The following is a 20597-nucleotide window of genomic DNA, read 5'->3' as shown; positions in this document are numbered from 1 at the left end:
AAGTATCTGTGTTGCACTTTTCATGATATAAAAATCAAAGCAGCAGAAAAATGCGTCACTTCATTTAATACAGTCTAACCTGACATTCTTTATTAAATGATGCCAAACAGGAGGAGAAATACTAAAAGCAATAAACTAGTAGTGTAAACTATCACAGTGTGTTGGTTTCTAAAGGTTTGGCTCCAGCTGTAGATCACATGTCAACATGCTCTCCTCTCTCTGGCCTTCAGAAACCGTACGTTTGCAAGATTCCCGGCTGTACGAAGCGCTACACGGACCCGAGCTCTCTGAGGAAGCATGTGAAGACGGTTCACGGGCCGGAGGCTCACATCACTAAAAAGCACCGTGGAGACACGGGTCCGCGCGCTCCGGGTCTGACCCCGGCTGGCCAGAACTCAGAGCTTCTGATAGAGAAAGAGGAGAGAAGCCGAGAGGACTGCAAATTACTCGCTCCAGAATCCACACTGGTAAGGCTTGATCCCAATGCTCATTCTAATGGATAGTAGGATTGCACGATATGTGACCCCTGGATCACGTCACCAGTCTCGAGTCGCACGGGTTTATCTGTATGGGTCAAAATTATAGATTTTTCTTTTCTGCCAAAAATCATTAGGATATTAAGTAAAGATCATGTTCCATGAAGATATTTAGTAAATTTCCTACCGTAAATATATAAAACATGTATTTCTGTGAGTGAATGCAGCACAATCGCCAACATAAATGAACAACTTTAAAGGAGATTTTCTCAATGTTTCGATTTTTTTGCACCCTCATATTCCAGATTTACAATAGTTGGATCTCGGCCAAAATATTGTCCTATCCTAACAATCAATGGAAAGCTAATTTATTCAGCTTTCAGATGATGTATAAATCTCAATTTCCAAAAATTGATCCATGTGACTGGTTTTGCGGTCCAGGGTCACATATATCGTTTTAGCACCGATATCGCGATGTGCGATGTCAAGTATAGGGATAATAGTTGATCTGTGATCTATAGCGGCTCCCCAGTTCGGAACATATGTGATTCGCAGATTAATTGCTAAGTTTAACCATCATAGAGTGAAAGTTTATCCTATGCATGTTTTTATTTCGAATCAGGCATTAGGTTTTCTGTGCGCAAACACAGAGCACGTGAACGCCGAATTCAGTTCTCCTTCTCTTACTTTTGAGCTTAAACGGACACGTGCACGCAAAATGAAGTCAAAATGCCCGTCTCGGCGAGTATCCTCGTAAACACTTTGTAAACACATTAGGTTGTGTGTTGTAAACAGAGAAAGAAAATGGATGCGTGTCATTTATATTTATAAGGCTTTATCCCAATGCTCATTCTAATGGATTCTAATGGATAGTCGTTTTAGCATCGATATCGCGATCGCATGATGTGTGATGTCAGGTATAAGGGATCGTAGTTGATCTGTGAGCTGTAGCGGCTCCTCCTCCTCCTCGGTTCAGAACGCATGTGATTCACGGATTATTTCCAAAGTTTAACCATCATAGAGTGAAAGTTTAGCATTTGCATGTGTTTGTAAATTGAGACAGCACGTGAACTCCGAATTCATTTCTTTTTCTCTTTCTTTTGAGCTTAAACGGACACGTGCACGCAAAATAAAGTCAAATGCCCGTCTCGCCGAGTATCCTCGTAAACACAGTCGGTTGTGTGTTGTTAACAGAGGAAGAAAACAAATGCATGTCATTCATAAAGTATTAGGTCCCTGCACTCGTCTTAAAGTGACAGAAGCCTAATATACCCTCAGCTGTTTGTGTCACCAATGGTGATTAAAAGAGAAAGAGAAAATTACTTGTAGCTTTAACGAAGATAAATTGTATTAATTAATTAATTATATTGGTTATATGTCATTTATACAGTGAAGACTGTTATTTTACATTTGAGTATTGAATTTCTGTACCTGAACACTGTTAGATTTACCTGAAAAACTTAAAGCACTGATTATTTCAATTGTATTTTTTTATTTCTATTGTATTTATCTACGCTAGTAATTTGTTTTATTATTTACCATGCAGATTCACCCCAATTATCCTAGATTTATTTTCAAATAGAGCTATTAATCATCTGGTTGTTCAATTTGTTTTTATATCGCAATATATATCGCAGAAAAACAAAATATCACAATGCAAGTTTTTTTCCAATATCGTGCAGCCCTAATGGATAGTCACGTGCATAATAACTACAATTACATCTTGAATCATTTCTCTCGTCCTCTAGAAATCTCAGCCAAGCCCCGGTGGCCAGTCGTCCTGTAGTAGCGAACGCTCTCCACTAGGGAGCGCCAACAACAACGACAGCGGTGTGGAGATGAACCTGAACGCGGCGGGCAGTCTCGAGGACCTGACCACACAAGAGGAGAACGGGAACGCCGGTGTGTCCGAGTCCAGCGCTGGTGTGGGGTCGATGTGCATGTCCGTTCAGGCCTTGAAGAGGTTGGAGAATCTGAAGATTGACAAACTGAAGCAAATCCGCCGGCCAACCCCACCTGGACGGAGCGGAGGGAACAAACTACCGGCTCTCTCAGGTAAAACACAAAGCAGATCAAGCACCTGATCGCAGGTTATTTAACTCATAGACAGTCAAACCAAAAATTATTCAGACACCAGATATAATTTTTGTTATTTTTTTTTACTAGTAGGTGCAGGACACTATAGTTTAAATAATTTATGTAAGTGAAGATAGCAAAATAAAGTAAACTGTGACATATTATACCCAAAAATCCTTCATTCAGTGACTACCAGTAAAATGTATACAAATTTGGGACCAAATATTACATATATACATAATATAATTAATGCAAAAATTAAAACTGACTAAAATGAATGAATATGACTTGACAATATTTCCAGGATATAAAAAAGAAAAAAAGATTGAGTGCCAGATTGATTTACTTACAGCTTGTGCCAGCACAAACCCTATTTTGGCCATAAGAAACTACTGTCAGGATTTACTAAAGACAACACAGTGAATGATTAGTGCTGAAAAGCTGTGGACAAGGTTATTATTTGCGGCTGACCTTATTAAATATGCATTTGTAGGAGTTTCCCATTAAGGCGCAACATTTATGGGAGGAGTATTTAAATCTATCATGCAAGGTGATTTCCTAAGGTTTACGCTCGTCAATTTACTGTTATTTGCGGCATTATTCACCACCCAAAAAAGCATGTCTTAAACCAGACAGTAATTTGCACTGCTTTTGGTAGATTGTGTTGGTCATTATGGAAATGTTCCGGCTGTGCGTAGAACTTTCCACTCCCATTTGAGCCTTTTTGGGATTTCACTCCCAAAAAAAAAAAACATTTATTATGCTAGATCATCATCGGAACTTTGTGCTGTGCTGTGAGGATGTATTCATTTGGCATTATACGCATTTAAAGTCCCCCTGTGGTGAAAATCCAGCTTTTAATGTTGTTTATGTGTCTATGTGGTGTTTTTAATAAGCTTGAAGACAAACCATGTGTAAATTCATAAGTCGACACCATTGCTGAGTATTTTCTCCTTAAAACTGCAGTGAACCAAAAACACGCTTTGAAATCGCTGGTTGTATCACTACCTTGTAACCAATCAGGTCAATGTGTGATCGACAACTAGTGGATCTCTGAGCTGAGTGAGTGAGTGGAGGCGGGGCTCATTTGCATATTCATAGAACCGCGTATACTAAATGAGGCAAGGGTGTCGATTTACATTCAAGATATTTTAAAGCACAAAGACATTTTTTTTTTCAAGGAAAAACATTTAAATATGTAATTTTACTGATCAAAGATGAGTTTTAAGGGATACGATTATTGACTACAGGGGGACTTTAAGGTTTACATGTTATAGTAATACATTGCTAGCCTCATGGTTTTCTCTGTAATTCTAATGCTAATTCTGCTTCCTTCTCTGCTTCTTTCAGCAACAGGAGAGATGATGGGCATGTGTGCGCCCTCGCCCTTACTTTCCAACCGGCGAGTAATGGAGCTTTCTGCTCCTGATCTGGGTGGAGTAACCGGAATGGGAATGTCTTGCCAACCGAACGATCGGCGCGGCAGCGGCACCAGCAGCCTCAGCTCTGCTTACACAGTTAGCCGTCGTTCGTCAATGGTCTCGCCGTACCTGTCAAGCCGACGCTCCAGTGACGTGTCCCAGGTGGGTCACTGCCAATCCGTGATGGGAACCGATGTGCCCGGTGACCCACTGTCTCCTCAGAGCAGCCAAAGAAGTGGATCATGCCAGAACGCTGGTGGATTGCCAGGTCTACCAAGTCTCACACCGGCACAGCAATATAGTCTGAAAGCTAAATACGCGGCAGCAACAGGCGGTCCACCGCCAACCCCGCTACCCAACATGGACCAACCCGGTAGATTCTTGAGGGAATGCCATGGCCAGCCTCTTCCTCCATTTATGCAGCAAGGTGGCATGAGAAGGCACAGTGCTAACGCTGAATACGGCACAGGAGTGATCTATCCACACCAGGCACCCGGAAACAACACGAGACGCGCTAGTGATCCAGTGCGCTCAGGAGCCGATCCGCAGGGTTTACCCAAAGTGCAACGCTTTAATAGCCTGAGCAACGTGTCCCTAATGAGTCGTCGCAACGCGTTGCATCAGTGCGGATCTGACGCGGCTCTCAGCCGGCACATGTACTCGCCTCGTCCACCAAGCATCACTGAAAATGTCATGATGGAGGCCATGGCTATGGAACCTCACGGGAAAACCGAAGGAAACATGATCCCAGGTGGAGACCGAGCTTACATGGGCTACCAGCAAACTCAGCTACACCCTCACAATGCAAGTCAACTGTCTCCTGGACAAGAAGGCTTGGGTTGCATGGATCAAGTCTTCCAATCTCAAATGCAAGGTCCGTACCAGGGTCAGCGCGAGGAGATCTGCACAACTGGAGTGATTGGTCAAGCTGACATTGCAAACAATCTCCTACAGCAAGCTGAGTATGGTATGAGTACCTGTCAGCTTAGCCCATCTGGCCCACACTTTCCTAGTCAAGGTGATGGATCAGGGCCATGGGGACCAACTAACCAACTCCACAGTCCTCAAACCGGCATGCAGTTCCAGGGTGTAGGCATTCAAGGACAGCACTACCATCAACAGGGCGTATATGACCCTACATCTGACCCTGGCCATCAAAGAGTTACTGTAAAACCTGAACAGTTCCATCCGTCAATGGGAGGATCCAGTTCTTGCCAGAACATCAAACCTCTACACCAGCATCGGCATAATGCAAACATGCAGGGATATCCACCGCCAGGCCAAGGCCTCATGGGCAGATCCTCTAATGCAAGCTGTGACTTTCTTCACGGCCAGATGGGAACGCAAGCCGGTCTTCCGCAGCAAAGCCAAGCGGGATCATTCCCGAGTGGAGGAGGTATAAATCTTGCACTTGCGGAGAGCCGCAGGTCGCAGACACCAATGCATCAAATGAAAGAGATGATGGTGAGGAACTACGTGCAATCCCAGCAGGCTCTCCTATGGGAACAGCAGCAGGAGCAAAGGGTAGTCGATGGCCTCTCTGGGAAGCCTGATGGGATAGACATGGGAGGACAAACGGCAATGATTCAACACAGTCCACAGCATCAACAACCTAACCAGAACCTTTATCCCGGTAATGCTTATCAAGGCTATCCGAATCAGAACTTAATGAGCCCACCGCAAAATCGAGTTCCCGGTTCTGTTAAGGAGCATACAGCTGGGATGCAGGGATCGTGCTACGGGCCGGATATAGTGCCAAGACCACCTCAGGGACGAAAGCCTTTGAGTCGCCAGAACAGTCTTTCCCAGTCCCAACAAGCAGGTGGAGCTTACCTGGGAAGCCCACCTCACCTCAGCCCGGTCCACTCCACCGCCAGTCCCAGAAGAGGAGTGCGCCTCCCACCGGTACAACAACAGCATTCGGAAAACTTCACAAATAACAACAACCCCATGTACTACACAGGCCAGATACACATGCACCATGACATTGAGAAACCTCAAGATGGTCCATGCCTGGCCCAGCAACACCTGACTGGGATAGACCCTAGTACCAAACCCACATCGATGGCCTACTCAGAACCAGCGCCCATGTCCAACGCCTTAGAAAACCTGGACTTGGAGAACGCTCAGATTGACTTTACCTCCATCATCGATGACCCAGAGCCTTCATCTTACAGTCCAATAAACCCACAGCACCATTGCTCCTCTCAGACCTCCTCTCGTCTCACCACACCCCAAACCTCCATCACCCTTCCAAGCGGCCTGTCTAATATGGCAATCGGGGACATGACCTCAATGCTGACGTCCCTAGCTGGGGAGAACAAGTACTTGAACACGTTGTCTTAAAGTGTTTCTGCAAATAACAGGGCCAAAGTGAGCATGTGGACTCAGAAACTATTGCCCTCACGACACTAAAGGTTCCTCTGAACGTCCCTTTTCTTGCTCGTATGCCACTTACTGATTAGGGATGCACGATGTGACATTTTTGGCCGATATCGATAACCGATAATTTGAAAGCCGATAACCGATATCTTGGCCGATAAATCTAAATCCACATTTTTTATCATTTTTGAGAGCCTGATTACAAAATACTAAAGTCTCACCATTAAAAGCCATGTCTCAAGCACACAATTATAATGTTCTCATGATAATTTGATGTAGCCGATATGACAGACTTGTGCTGCACATGTTGCACTTTTCCTGTATTTTCCTTTTTTGAAGAGATTGTAATCATATTTCAATTAATTCAAAATCATCATGTTGAACAGTGCACATCTGAAGTGTCTCAGCTGATGGAAATAATCCATTATTTATCGGCTTTAATATATAAGTCAAATTTTCTTATCGGGCCGATAACATTATAAATGAACATATATCAGCCGATACCGATATGGTGGCCGATATATATCGTGCATCCCAGGTACTGATGGTTCTGCTGGTGTCCAATATGGGATCACACAGATTTTGCGTAATGGTGTTTTAAGTGTGTAAAATATGTTGCTTGACATTACCGCCTAAAGACTATTATTCAAGGGGCATTCCAGTCACTACTGTGAGGCTGTAAAGATGGAAGTCTTTGTTTAAAATGTAAATATGAGCATTGGACTGTAAATGGTGGCAAGATAGAAACAAAGAAAATTTACTTTTAGATATATATCTGGACTTGGACTGTCACATGAACACCACATAAGAAGACTGAAATACAAAGTGAGTGAATGTGTCGAGGAAGAAGCTGGTAGGCACATTCTCTTAAAGTATTGGTGAAGACAGGACTCAAGTGCCTTAGACCATTGTGGCCTCTAATCTTTGATTTCTCACAGGTACGACATGTTGGAGAAAACGAGACAGTTGAGACACATGGATGGATGGATAAACAGTATGAAGCCCAAAGTAGACTTCAGCGTAACACCTAGCGTATGAGTACAGCACAATGCATAGCCTTTCAAAGTATACTCCATTTGATAGTGTGCATGAACACAGGCGGTCGACAGCAGCGCACAACAACGTTTCATCTTGTCTGCGCGATTTCTTTCCAGAAGTCATGAGCAATAAAACACGTCTTGGTACTCTTTTAAACTAGAGTTCTGTGTATGTATGAACTATGGAAGCTTGTTTCTGCCAGAGAATAAAAAATAAAAAAGGTAATTGCAACATTAAATCACGCAATTCTGACTTTATAACTCGCAATTGCGACTTTTTATCTCACAATTCTGACTTTTTTTCTCACAATTGCGAGTTTACATTTTCTCAGAATTGCATGATATAGTCACAATTGCGAGTTATAAAGCCAGAATTGCGTGATATAATGTTGCAATTGTGTGTTATAAAGTCAGAATTGTGAGATATTAACTCGCAATAATGAAGAATTCTTTTATTCCTTAAAAATATCTCGCAATTCTGACTTTATATCTTGCAACTCTGAGAAGATGTAAACTCGCAATTGTGTGATAAAAAAGTTGCAATCTTTCAAAATGTTTTATTCTGTGGCGGAAACAAGCTTCCATACTGAACTTCCTCACACAAGCAGGCGTTTATTGTTTTGGGTCTTCTGGAGTTTGTTGTTCCGTCCATTTATTTTTCATCCATGAAGAGGCCAGGACAGTGTCGCCTTGTGGACAAACTAATTAGTGCAACAACAAAAAATTCAAGGCGTATGCACAAGCTGCGGATAGTAAAAACAGGCTATAATGTTGACAAAATGTACGTATACTTTACGTATACCAAAAAAAAGTATACTTTGGGCTTAAGAGAAAGCGTTTCTTATTAAAACTCATTGCTTACTGTCATAATGGCAGATTACAGAACAGTATTTTAAAGACTTGTCAATTATCTCTCTAGGTCTAGACAAGTGCCTCCGAATCATAATATTCATTCAAAGTTGTAGTGTTTGTTTTCTGATTGTTTGACTAGTCTGCTTTCAGACAGATACGTTAAAGGGTAACGGCACTGAGATGTGTTTTTTGTAATGTTTCTCTTTAGTCTGCGCTGCGCTACATAACCCAAGCTAAGCATGCATATGCATTGCACTGACAACAGCACTGAGCTGAGGAGAAGTGATGAATTTTTATTATAAAGTTTCCATATAGTTACATACAGTGCAGGTACTTGATGTTTGTCAAGCTTTTGGTTTTAAGTCCTCTGTTATTTCAACACTTGTGCCTATCTCGTTTTTTATCATGTAAGTGTTATGGAGGGGTGCGGTACGGACTCGACCCTTTCTAAAATCCCAGTGTTTCCACTTTCCGTGGCATACCAAAGACGACTGGCACTGAGACGAGGCCACACTTGATATTTGCGAGAAACACCGTCATGTGCTTCCATATTGCTGTGATAAAGAATGTTTCCTCTTTTTTTTTTAAGGAAAAAAAAAAAAAACATTTTGTGGTTTTTGCATTTCTGTGTGTTTTTATATCTGTCACAGTTCACTCAAATGTTTTTTGCTGGCAAAAGTTCATCAAGTAGCAACAGATTTATGATATTAGCATTTATCCCATCTATTTACAAGTGATATTTTTGCGTACCATTTTCTACATTTTTGTACAAAGGTACTATATTATACCAGTTTATAAATAAACAGAGCCTGTGATGGAAGAAGATGATGTGTTGTACTGTAATGTTTCTTTTGTGCCACTCCAGAAAACACAGAAAATATTGGACAACAACATCATTTGTGTGTGCATTTTACAGTCTTTTCCAACTGCTTGCACACAAAATCCTTACTTGTCACACAATTTCTGAAACCTGACACAAAACTGCAAACCCATACACTAGTTCTCGGCCCTTCGATTCAGTTTTCAATTTCATAAAACACTTTTTGCAAACCACAACATAATTCTCTATGATTTCCTTTTTTAAACACAACCTATCAAAATGCCACAGTAATTCATCAGAGCCTCACACACACACACTCCTCACATGTGCAAACACACATTGCTTTACTGAACACCAACCAATCATGGCTTTAGAATAGGCCTATAAATAGGTCAAAGGTCGAGTTATAGGTTTTTCGGACTGTGTAATACCGTATTCACAACCACAAATGCTTACAGTAAAAAAATTAAGTTTCGTTTCAATCTTGCTTTCGTGTTTACTGTGAATTTTTCAACATCTCTCAGCCAATTACTTTCAGTCTTGTACAGAAACACACACAGGTGTTCATGAAAGAAGAGCTTTAGGTTTTGAATAACTGATATATCCAAAAATATAATATTATGGCAAAGGTGTTTGCAACGTCAGACAAATGTTTGCTTTTGAGATACTTGTGATATTTTGAATGCAGTGCTTCATTTTGCCAGAGATGTGAGGCATTTTGCATTTTGTGTGTGTAATTCATGGATTTGTGTGTAAAGTTTTGGAAAAAAAAGAGGCAAATATTTGACCGTGTGTGTAAGCAGTTGAAAAAAACCCTGTAAATGCTTCAGTATATGTGTTCACCGCTATTCTTTTCACACGTCAGATGTCCTCTAGATGGCGGCAGCGCTACGGCTCATGATCTTTGTTGAGTCTCGAGAGCCACACACAGGGTTTGTGTTACACTGCCATATTAGATCCCTCCTCCTTTAGTTACAAAGAGAACATTTTTGCTCACTAATACTGAAATCTCGGTGACAAAGCTAATCCTCTCCATACTTGGCCTTTCCCTGTCCCTGATTATAAGATCAAAAGAAAGATTTTCCTGCACCACATGCCAGTGTGTGTTTGAGTGTATAATGCTGTAGCTCTCGGTCCCTGGTACCCTGATTCGGCCCCATGGATCTAATACTGTGTGCGGCGCGTAACCAATGAAGACCATCGCCAACTCCTCTGACTCAATTCTCCCATCTGTTATTCGCTATATAACCGGCCGATCCTCTTTTACCTTGCTCCCATCCTCATTAGCCAACGCATCTTGCCCTCCTTCATCATTAGTGGTTTTTTGCTCAGGCAAGTATCCTTTACTTTTGCTCATACTTAGTAGAGATGCGCGATATATCGGCCACCATATCGGTATCGGTCGATATATGTTCATTTTTAATGTTATCGGCCCGATAAGAAAATTTGGACGATATATAAAAGCTGATAAATAATGGATTATTTCCTTCAGCTGAGACACTTCAGATTGCTTGAAATATGATTGGAATCACTTCAAAAAGTAAAATACAGTTTCAGTGAAGAAAGTCTGTCATATCGGCTACATAAAATTATAATGAGAACATTATAATTGTGTGTTTGGGACATGGATTATAATGGTGAGACTTTTGTTTTTATAATCAGGCTCTCAAAAATTATATCAAAATTTGGATTTAGATTTATCCGCCAAGATATCGGTTATCGGCTTTCAAATATAAAGAATTATCGGTTATCGATATCAGACAAAATTTTCATATCAGTGCATCACTAATTCTTAGGGTTACCTCAAGTATTGAACCCGTTTGTGCTATGAACATGAACGATTACTCAAATCATGTGGTTTGTTGAAGAGTGCGTTAGTCATTTAAAATAAAAAAATGATTTGCATATTTTGCAAAACTAAAAATCATCTAGTTTGCTTTTACTTTGAATTTAAAATCATTAAGCAAAAATGTATGTTTATTTTGAGATGCCTATTAACTCTGAAACAACAAGAATCAATGCAAGCCCTTACTGCTATATGCACTCAATACACTGAACCGATATACAGCGAATGCACTAGTTTAAGATCTGCAGGAGAGAGCAGAGGTTTAGCAGATCTACAGCCTGACTTAAGCCACAATCGACTGAGCTGAGGTTGCTGATACAAATGGAAATGGCAAAATAAGCGCTGAGGTTTTCACATGCAAAGAAGTGAAACCAGCATAATGACTTTTCTTTTCTTGGTTTGCCATTCAAGTCGAGCCTTTTTATTCTCTTTGTCACAAAGGTTGGCATATAATTAACTCCTGTTTAATATGCTGTTAAAGAAGACTCCTCCCTTTGCTCCTTCTCTGAACCCCTGCCAAACTCCGGCACGCTGGAAATCCCACGGGACACCCCACCCTAGGGCGTCCCTCAGTGTGTATGAGGTGTTGGAGACCATGTGGTGCCCAGATTCCTGCTCTTACAGACTGTTTTTAGGCTCATTGCACACCGCAAACTGCACTCTTTGCACATAAAGGTTCCTCGTTTATAACATTAATGCAAATAACGCTTTCTTACCATCATCTACAGGGACAGAGGTAAAGTGCTGAATGAGGCTTTTCTTTGTGTCTTAACTCCTCACATCCAAGATCCACAGCAGGGTGTAGGTTTATGACCCATTCCATCTCTTTTCCTCTCCTAGACAAAAGGACCGTGACCTCTCATCCCTTCTCCTTTTCTCTGGCTTTCACCACCTGAAACCCTTTATTTTATGTCCCTAAAAACAAATGTCCATTAGAAACGGCAAACACAAGCTCTTTTGCTCTTTAAAATGCACATTTGCACAGGATCCAGTGTTAAAAGAAACCATAAAACAGTGTTAGTTTTAATACCTTGGAAATTAATATGGTAATTATCCTGTTCTTCAATGGAAATTAAAGTACTATGCGCTAGTATTAGCACCAGATATCATCATTGAACCATTGTACCAACACAGTATTTATGTAAACGAATCCCGTTGGCAATTCTGTGTAGAATAACGGCAAACAAGTCAGATATTAAAGGAAGAACAGATAACGTTATGGAGGGTGAGTCTTACAACTTAATTTACGATGTTTATGCTAAGCTAAATCTCCAAGAAATATATACAAAACATTTTTCTTTTAAATCTCTGTAATTATGTGGTAATATTTGGCGTTGTGGGTTTTCTTGTAATGTCTGTAAGAACGTTTTTTTTCCAGACAAAAAGAAAAATCCGCCCTGTTGTAAAAACAACGATTAAGATAAAGTTATTTTCCCCTCAGAATCCACGAGTTCGTTGCCGCGCTTTTTTCTCTGGCGCGAGCCAGGAAAATAAGATATATAACCAAGACAACATATAATCGATAGTTTTCAAAGATCTGAAAATAATGTTGGCCTATAATATATCACAGATGGCGTGTTATTATAGTTAGATAGCCTCATTTTACATTGTTGACTAATACAAGACAACAAAAAATGACATTAATAATAATTAGCAAGCGGAATGTCATTAATTACTTAACCATTAACATAATATAAAGGGGGAAAAGTAATTTATTTCGAAGTGCTTAGGGATCAAGGTCCACCCTACCTCGCGCGCCTCAGGAAGTATTGCGCGGGCATTATCATGACAGTACGCGTTCAGGTGGGTGTGTGTGTGTGTGAGTGTGTGTGTGAATGCCAAGGTAGGGGTCCTAAAACGGTGTGTTGGAGTTTTTCTGATGTTTTCTTTTTCAGTTGCTAAACAGATTACCGTTCAATTACACGCACAAAAGAGGTGACAATGCAATACTTCCTACAGCGATCAACAGGAGAAGGGGAGCTGATGGGGGGGTGAACAGGTGCGATTCGCTCACAAAACACCTACCTGTGCATATTTTACAGGTAGAATATTCACGTGGGCGATCAAAAAAGTGAAACTTTTGTGCACAAAAAAAAAAAAAAGTATGCAATTTTAGCTAGAGTAGCCTACAGTTAAATTGCTTTAACGTTTTATTTGGTCAAGTTTTTCGCACGCATAGTAGGCTATACATACCTTTTACGATGAATAAAATATGCCCAACATTATTGCTATATGCGCTTTTAATTTTTAACACGGCCTACTTATACCAAATATATGTAGCCTATGCCAAAATCAAATCACTTTATTGTCATAACACCATGTAGCCTGCCCTACACAACTGTACAGCTGGTGAAATTCTTTGAAATGCATGGACATATATGTCATATACTGTCATATAGTTGATGTCATATATATAATCTCCACAGCATGACATTATTTAACGTTGGTATTTATGACCAGCAGAATCAGACATGAACATAAATGTCTATTTTATTCAAATAATAATAATAATAAAAAAATAAAAAAATCCAGCTAAGAACTGACACACTTTCTTTTTCAATTTCTCTCTTCTTACAACACACACTCCGGGCTGACCCCAGACCTGCCTCCGATGATGATGATGACATCACCAAAGCCTGTGATCGCGACGCGCGTCTGAGCGCCACTGCAGTCACAGCGCGAGCGATGCGGAGCGACACTTCACGCGTTTATCCCACCGATCCGTGCGCGCGATCCCCGGTTAAACACGGAGACGACATGACGGAGAGGATCCGAGGAAAGCGGAGAAAACAAGCGAACCCGCGGAGGAACCAAGGTCAGTCAGTCGTGCATTAGAAGTTTGTGAAGTGTCCGGGTTATTCCTGCAGTCATTCATTCCGCTAAACTAACTAGATCAGTTAGTTAGAGGCTCTGTTAGCTAGAACTACTTCCCAAACTATTATTCCATGCATACATGGATAAATGAAAAGCGGGAAACATGTCTACATTTATTTTTTGAATGTTGACTATCAAAGTTTGCAGAACTTGCGGTGCGCTTTGCATCATTTCTGCAGTCCTCAGCATCACGTTTTCATTGACTTTTACAACATTCTGCTGCACTACTTGTTGCACTTCCTCACAGAGTTAATTTCTGGGGTTTTACTAATAAAAAAAAAAAAGTTGTTTCTATTTTTATTTGTCAATTCCAATAGAATAAACGCTAAATAGAATCTCATAGAATATTATACGTGCTATTAAGAAGATTACAACTGACTTTGAAATTAATGTCGTGGACTATATGATTTATGTCATTCTTTAATTAATTGCTTTTGGTCCAATAAGTAATACCTCAGTTATCTGAATTTAATAGAAGAAAATAACTTATCATCTAATGTTTTGTATCTTTAACACACTCTGTCAAATTGGATAATTTATTTAGAGATTTCATGAAATATGCAACTGAATATAATTTGCATTACAGTGGAAACTAATTCCATGTTTTCTTGTACTATTACCAAGTGGCAGCATATATTGAAAATAACAGGGGGCCAAACACAGATCCTTGCGGCACTCCTTAATTTACTGACATTATCTTAGATTTTTCCCCTTTAAATAGACAAACGGTTTGTTAGGGACGATCTAAACCACTTTAATGCCTGTCCCTGAATACCAGTGTAATTTTGTAATCGGTCTAAGAGTATTTTATGATCTGTAGTGTCAAACGCAGCACTAATATCAAGTAAAACTAGCTAAATGTAGTTATTTTAACGAGCACAGTTTCTGTATGACGAAGCCTGAACGTTTTTTTTGACTTTGAAATTAATGTAATTGACCTTATGATTGATGTCATTCTTTAATTATTGTTAGTATTATTAAGGTTAATTTACATGAGCAACTTATGCATTTATCACAAATTCAAAACTACATTGTTGATAGGGTTATACTTGTTCCTCAAAAAGTGTTTTGTCAGGGCATTAAAACAGAAATGCAGTGTGTTCAATCATGCATATTCATTTAAAAATCGATATTTAAATTGCATTCAACTTTAAATCTTATTAAGTTATAAAAATCAACAGTTATACAGTATTGAATCTGAATACCATTGTCGTTCTTGAAGAAAGTTGCTCCGTTTGGGCCTATAGGTTTTATAAGCACAAAAGTCACACTCTATAAACTAATTTGCCAGCCGGCCTGTTTATTTCACATTTCATCCACACTGCATTTGTTTATAGATCGTGTGTAGATGAATGTCAGACAATTGTTCTCGGCAATGTCTCAGAGATCCGATTCGTTTAGAAAAAAGAGTTGTGAATGTGCGTTGCTGAGCGATTGTGTATCTTAACAGTTGCAGTGTTTGACATGATCGAAGACGTTTAGTTGGAGATGCTCGCAGAAAAGTGTGTATTTGAGTGCATGAGTGTGGTTAGAGAGGTTCCTCATTTTGGATGCGGTATAAGTGTCAGTTTTGTCAAGCTCACACCGTGTGTGTGTTTGTGTGTGTGTGTGTGTGATCCCCAGAGCTAACGGGTTAAAGCCCACCCTGTCACCTCTCATACACACACACACTCGCCCTGTGTGTGTTCTTGTAGAGGTGAGAGATGCTTCTGACCCTTTATAAACTCGCTTCCTTAATTCCTCTGTTAGTCAGTGATGCACCGAAGGAACGTTCGAGATTTTAGCTTCTTGTTCCACCATTGGTCAGTTTTACAAAGACTAAGACTTTAAAAAACATGCTAATCAATCAGATGCTGCGGGATGTTTTCTTTTTCTCGTCACTTTTCTTCATCGTGTGATTTTGATGGATGTATGAAATCAGTTCTCCTCAAGTTCACACACGCGAAGAGAATCACATTAATCATCAACATCATCCACTTAAAAATAAAAGATCCAAAAGTTGTTTTTTTCGTTTTCTAAAGAACCTTTTCAGTGATCATTTCTTAAAATAAACTTTTTTTTCTTCTTAGTGTGAAGAACATATAAAAAATCTAACAATATTTTTAACACTATAAAACACTTTAAGTGGTTCCATGGATGTTAAAGGTTTTACTTGGAACATTTAATGCCAATAAATAACGTATTTTTTAACAAACACAAACACTGTCTTCATCTTCAACTTTACATCTATTGAATTTGTTGGTCAAACTTATCATTTTTATTTGAAAAGTGTGTTTGTGCATCTTTCTTTGTAATAAATGACACTTGCTTTAATATCTGAGATCTAATGCAATGACATTCACAGGTTTGAAGTGTCCAGATATATTGCAGGACACTGTTGAGTGACAAAAACATTGAACAATGACGTGCAAATCATTCTGTAACGTGTGTGCGTGTGAGAGAGAGAGAGAGAGAGAGGGTGTGTGTGTCTCTGTGTCTCTGTGTGTGTGTGTGCATATGTAGAACAGATGATTGTGGAGAGAGAAAACTCAGTCATCAAACACTTCTCTGGATCATGGCGCGTTCTTTGCTTGTTTCGTTCCTCGACTTCACTTTTCTCCGGTTTTAAGTGTAAACTGCAGATTCAGATTCATTATGTGAGCGAGACCTGCTCGTTATCAGTGTGTACATGAGTGTGTGTGTGTGAGTGTCTGTGTGTGTATATTGTGTATAATGGGATTCCAGGCTGACAGTGAACAGTGTACATCCTAAAACACGAAGACAAAAACATATAGTTTCGTGTTTTGCCGGCGTCACTCAAAGAACGAACGCTTTCATCCGACCGGCTCCATAAAACAAGCCTGAGAGCGCAGATGTTGTTCAGTCCGACGACAACACTCTTTTATACGGAGGAATCCTTTACGATACAGTGTTTGTGTGTGTGTGAGTGAGTGTGTGAGTGAGTGAGTGAGTGAGTGAGTGAGTGAGTGAGTGAGTGAGTGAGTGTGTGTGTGTGTGTGTGTGTGTGTGTGTGTGTGTGTGTGTGTGTGTGTGTGTGTGTGTGTGTGTGTGTGTGTGTGTGTGTGTGTGTGTGTGTTTGACTGACTGAGTGTGTGTGTGTGTGTGCATTTGTCACAACTAGAGCCAAGTTTGTGATGTATCATATTTCACGGACGTCTAAATGTCATGTGATCTGAAACGTCGCATCTTTGTTTTCTGCGATTATTGCGGCCCTGGATTTTGCCGTAGTGCTTCAGTTACTGCTCACTTCTCTGCTTATTGTCTCTCGCTGTTCACGTTTTCTTTCTCTCTCTCTCTCGATTGCCTCTTTGCGTTTTCTTTTTTCAAGTGCCAATTTATTTAAACTCTTTTCCCTTTTTCTTCATTCGCCTTCATTGATTTCCAAACCCCAGCCTTTGTAGGCAGCTGGGGTCCAGCTGTGTGTCTGCTGTCGAGTGTGTGTGTGTGTGTGTGTGTTTCTCTGGCACAGTCTTGTCACAGTGGGCAGAATGCGAGAAAACGACAGACAGACAGAGAGAGAGAGAGAGAGAGAGAGAGAGAGAGAGAGACTAAGAAAAAGTCGCTTGTCATTTTGGACAACAGAAGAGAACTGGGCAAGAAATCATAGAGATTTGAGAGAGAGAGAGAGAGTGAGCGAGAGCGAGACAGAGTCCCGGCTCCAAAGTTTATTAGTGGCTCCCCAAACGAGAGAGCCGAGGCGTCAGACGCAGCGGGAGACAGAAAGAGGAGGGATAAAATACAGGACCAGAGATCGGGACAGTAAAAGTGTCTCAGAAGATGTGCCTGTTCCTTTGTGAGAAATTAATTAGGACCAAAATATAAGTATCTTATATTTATAATAACTGTATATATATCACAATACAGTTATTTCTGCTGGAAATTTTAATTAAAGATGCATTCTTAAAAATTTTTTTTAGATATAGTAACGAGGGTTTGAAATGAACACCCGCCAAATGTGGGTAAAAATCAACTGTGGAGGATCACGCTGTCAAATCACTAGTTACTTATAATATTTCCTCACTTTGCTGTGGAAGACAAATCTGCAGATTTAGCGCAAATACTCAACTCGTGAGTCATCATGATATATTAAAGGGATAGTTCACCCAAAAATGAAAATTAGCCCATGATTTATCCACTCTCAAGTCATCCTAGGTGTTTATGACATTCTTCTTTCAGACGAATACAATCAGAGTTATATTAAAAAATGTCCTGGCTCTTCCAACAGCTCTTCAACAGCTCAGTGAATGGCTGTTTCTGTTTTGAAGTCCATAAAAGTGCATCTATCCATCATAAACGTGCATAATTATCCATCATAAAAGATGATGATCAATAAGCATCTCGGCACAACGGTTCATATGCTCATTGTTGCCAAATTATGACCAGAAATAGATAAATATTAAGTCTGCTGTTTAAAACAAATAAAGAACCAATGTTAGAGAATGGTTATTATGCACAAACGCCGGGAAACTCTGTATATTTGTGCAGTGTGCGCATGTCAAAAAATCTATTCCGATTGAATCTTGTGACATATAAATGAGCACATCAACCCGATCACGTTACTGCATGTAAACGTAGCCCATTGTCTGGTCTCGTCTATGACAAGCTACACAGACCCTACCTGTGTTACTCACCTGAGAACCTGCCTGTGTTACTCACCTGAGAACCTGCCTGTGTTACTCATCTGTGTTACTCACCTGAGACCCTACCTGTGTTACTCACCTGAGAACCTGCCTGTGTTACTCATCTGTGTTACTCACCTGAGAACCTGCCTGTGTTACTCATCTGTGTTACTCACCTGAGAACCTGCCTGTGTTACTCATCTGCGTTACTCACCTGAGAACCTGCCTGTGTTACTCATCTGTGTTACTCACCTGAGAACCTGCCTGTGTTACTCACCTGTGTTACTCACCTGAGAACCTGCCTGTGTTACTCACCTGAGAACCTGCCTGTGTTACTCACCTGAGAACCTGCCTGTGTTACTCACCTGAGACCCTACCTGTGTTACTCACCTGAGAACCTGCCTGTGTTACTCACCTGAGAACCTGCCTGTGTTACTCATCTGTGTTACTCACCTGAGAACCTGCCTGTGTTACTCACCTGAGAACCTACCTGTGTTACTCATCTGTGTTACTCACCTGAGACCCTACCTGTGTTACTCACCTGAGAACCTGCCTGTGTTACTCACCTGAGAACCTGCCTGTGTTACTCATCTGTGTTACTCACCTGAGAACCTGCCTGTTACTCACCTGAGAACCTACCTGTGTTACTCATCTGTGTTACTCACCTGAGAACCTGCCTGTGTTACTCATCTGTGTTACTCACCTGAGAGCCTGCCTGTGTTACTCATCTGTGTTACTCACCTGAGAACCTGCCTGTGTTACTCACCTGAGAACCTACCTGTGTTACTCATCTGTGTTACTCACCTGAGAACCTGCCTGTGTTACTCATCTGTGTTACTCACCTGAGAGCCTGCCTGTGTTACTCATCTGTGTTACTCACCTGAGAACCTGCCTGTGTTACTCATCTGTGTTACTCACCTGAGAACCTGCCTGTGTTACTCACCTGAGAACCTGCCTGTGTTACTCACCTGAGAACCTGCCTGTGTTACTCACCTGAGACCCTACCTGTGTTACTCACCTGAGAACCTGCCTGTGTTACTCACCTGAGAACCTGCCTGTGTTACTCATCTGTGTTACTCACCTGAGAACATGCCTGTGTTACTCACCTGTGTTACTCACCTGAGAACCTGCCTGTGTTACTCACCTGAGAACCTGCCGGTGTTACTCACCTGTGTTACTCACCTGAGAACCTGCCTGTGTTACTCACCTGAGAACCTGCCTGTGTTACTCACCTGAGAACCTGCCGGTGTTACTCACCTGTGTTACTCACCTGTGTTACTCACCTGAGAACCTGCCGGTGTTACTCACCTGTGTTACTCACCTGTGTTACACACCGGAGAACCTGCCTGTGCTACTCATCTGTGTTACTCACCTGAGAACCTGCCTGTGTTACTCACCTGTGTTACTCACCTGAGAACCTGCCTGTGTTACTCACTTGTGTTACTCACTTGTGTTACTCACCTGAGAACCTGCCTGTGTTGCTCACCTGTGTTACTAACCTGAGAGCCTGCCTGTGTTACTCACCTGTGTTACTCACTTGTGTTACTCACCTGAGAACCTGCCTGTGTTGCTCACCTGTGTTACTAACCTGAGAGCCTGCCTGTGTTGCTCACCTGTGTTACTCACCTGAGAACCTGCCTGTGTTGCTCACCTGTGTTACTAACCTGAGAGCCTGCCTGTGTTGCTCACCTGTGTTACTCACCTGAGAACCTGCCTGTGTTACTCACCTGTGTTACTCACCTGAGAGCCTGCCTGTGTTGCTCACCTGTTACTCACCTCACCTGAGAACCTGCCTGTGTTACTCACCTGTGTTACTCACTTTAGAACCTGCCTGTGTTTCTCACCTGTGTTACTCACCTGATACCCTACCTGTGTTACTCACCTGAGACTCTACTGTGTTACTCACCTGATACCCTACCTGTGTTACTCACCTGAGACTCTACCTGTGTTACTCACCTGAGAACCTACCTGTGTTACTCACCTGTGTTACTCACCTGAGACCCTACCTGTGTTACTCACCTGGGAACCTGCCTGTGTTACTCACCTGAGACCCTACCTGTGTTACTCACCTGTGTTACTCACCTGAGACTCTACCTGTGTTACTCACCTGAGAACCTGCCTGTGTTACTCACCTGTGTTACTCACCTGTGTTACTCACCTGAGACCCTACCTGTGTTACTCACCTGTGTTACTC

General features: G+C 41.2%; 2 protein-coding genes across 2 annotated transcripts in view; both read left to right on the top strand.

The window, feature by feature from the left end:
- Window positions 1-8829, top strand: part of gli1 (GLI family zinc finger 1) — a 69798-nt gene extending 60969 nt beyond the window's left edge. The window contains exons 11-13 of the mRNA XM_084425695.1: window positions 231-467; window positions 2225-2531; window positions 3903-8829. Coding sequence (XP_084281821.1) covers window positions 231-467; window positions 2225-2531; window positions 3903-6319 — 2961 coding nt within the window. The 3' untranslated portion in view covers window positions 6320-8829. The remainder of the gene's footprint in view (window positions 1-230; window positions 468-2224; window positions 2532-3902) is intronic.
- Window positions 8830-13592: 4763 nt separating this feature from the next.
- The window catches only part of LOC311301239 (zinc finger E-box-binding homeobox 1), a 44481-nt gene continuing 37476 nt past the window's right edge, over window positions 13593-20597 (top strand). The window contains exon 1 of the mRNA XM_084426209.1: window positions 13593-13725. Within this exon, the coding sequence (XP_084282335.1) occupies window positions 13596-13725 (130 nt within the window). The 5' untranslated portion in view covers window positions 13593-13595. The remainder of the gene's footprint in view (window positions 13726-20597) is intronic.

Source organism: Rutilus rutilus (assembly GCF_951802725.1).
Source record: "Rutilus rutilus genome assembly, chromosome: 12".
Classification (NCBI taxonomy): domain Eukaryota; kingdom Metazoa; phylum Chordata; class Actinopteri; order Cypriniformes; family Leuciscidae; genus Rutilus; species Rutilus rutilus.
Note: the sequence above shows the minus strand (reverse complement) of the source record. Positions and strands in the feature narration are given on the sequence as shown.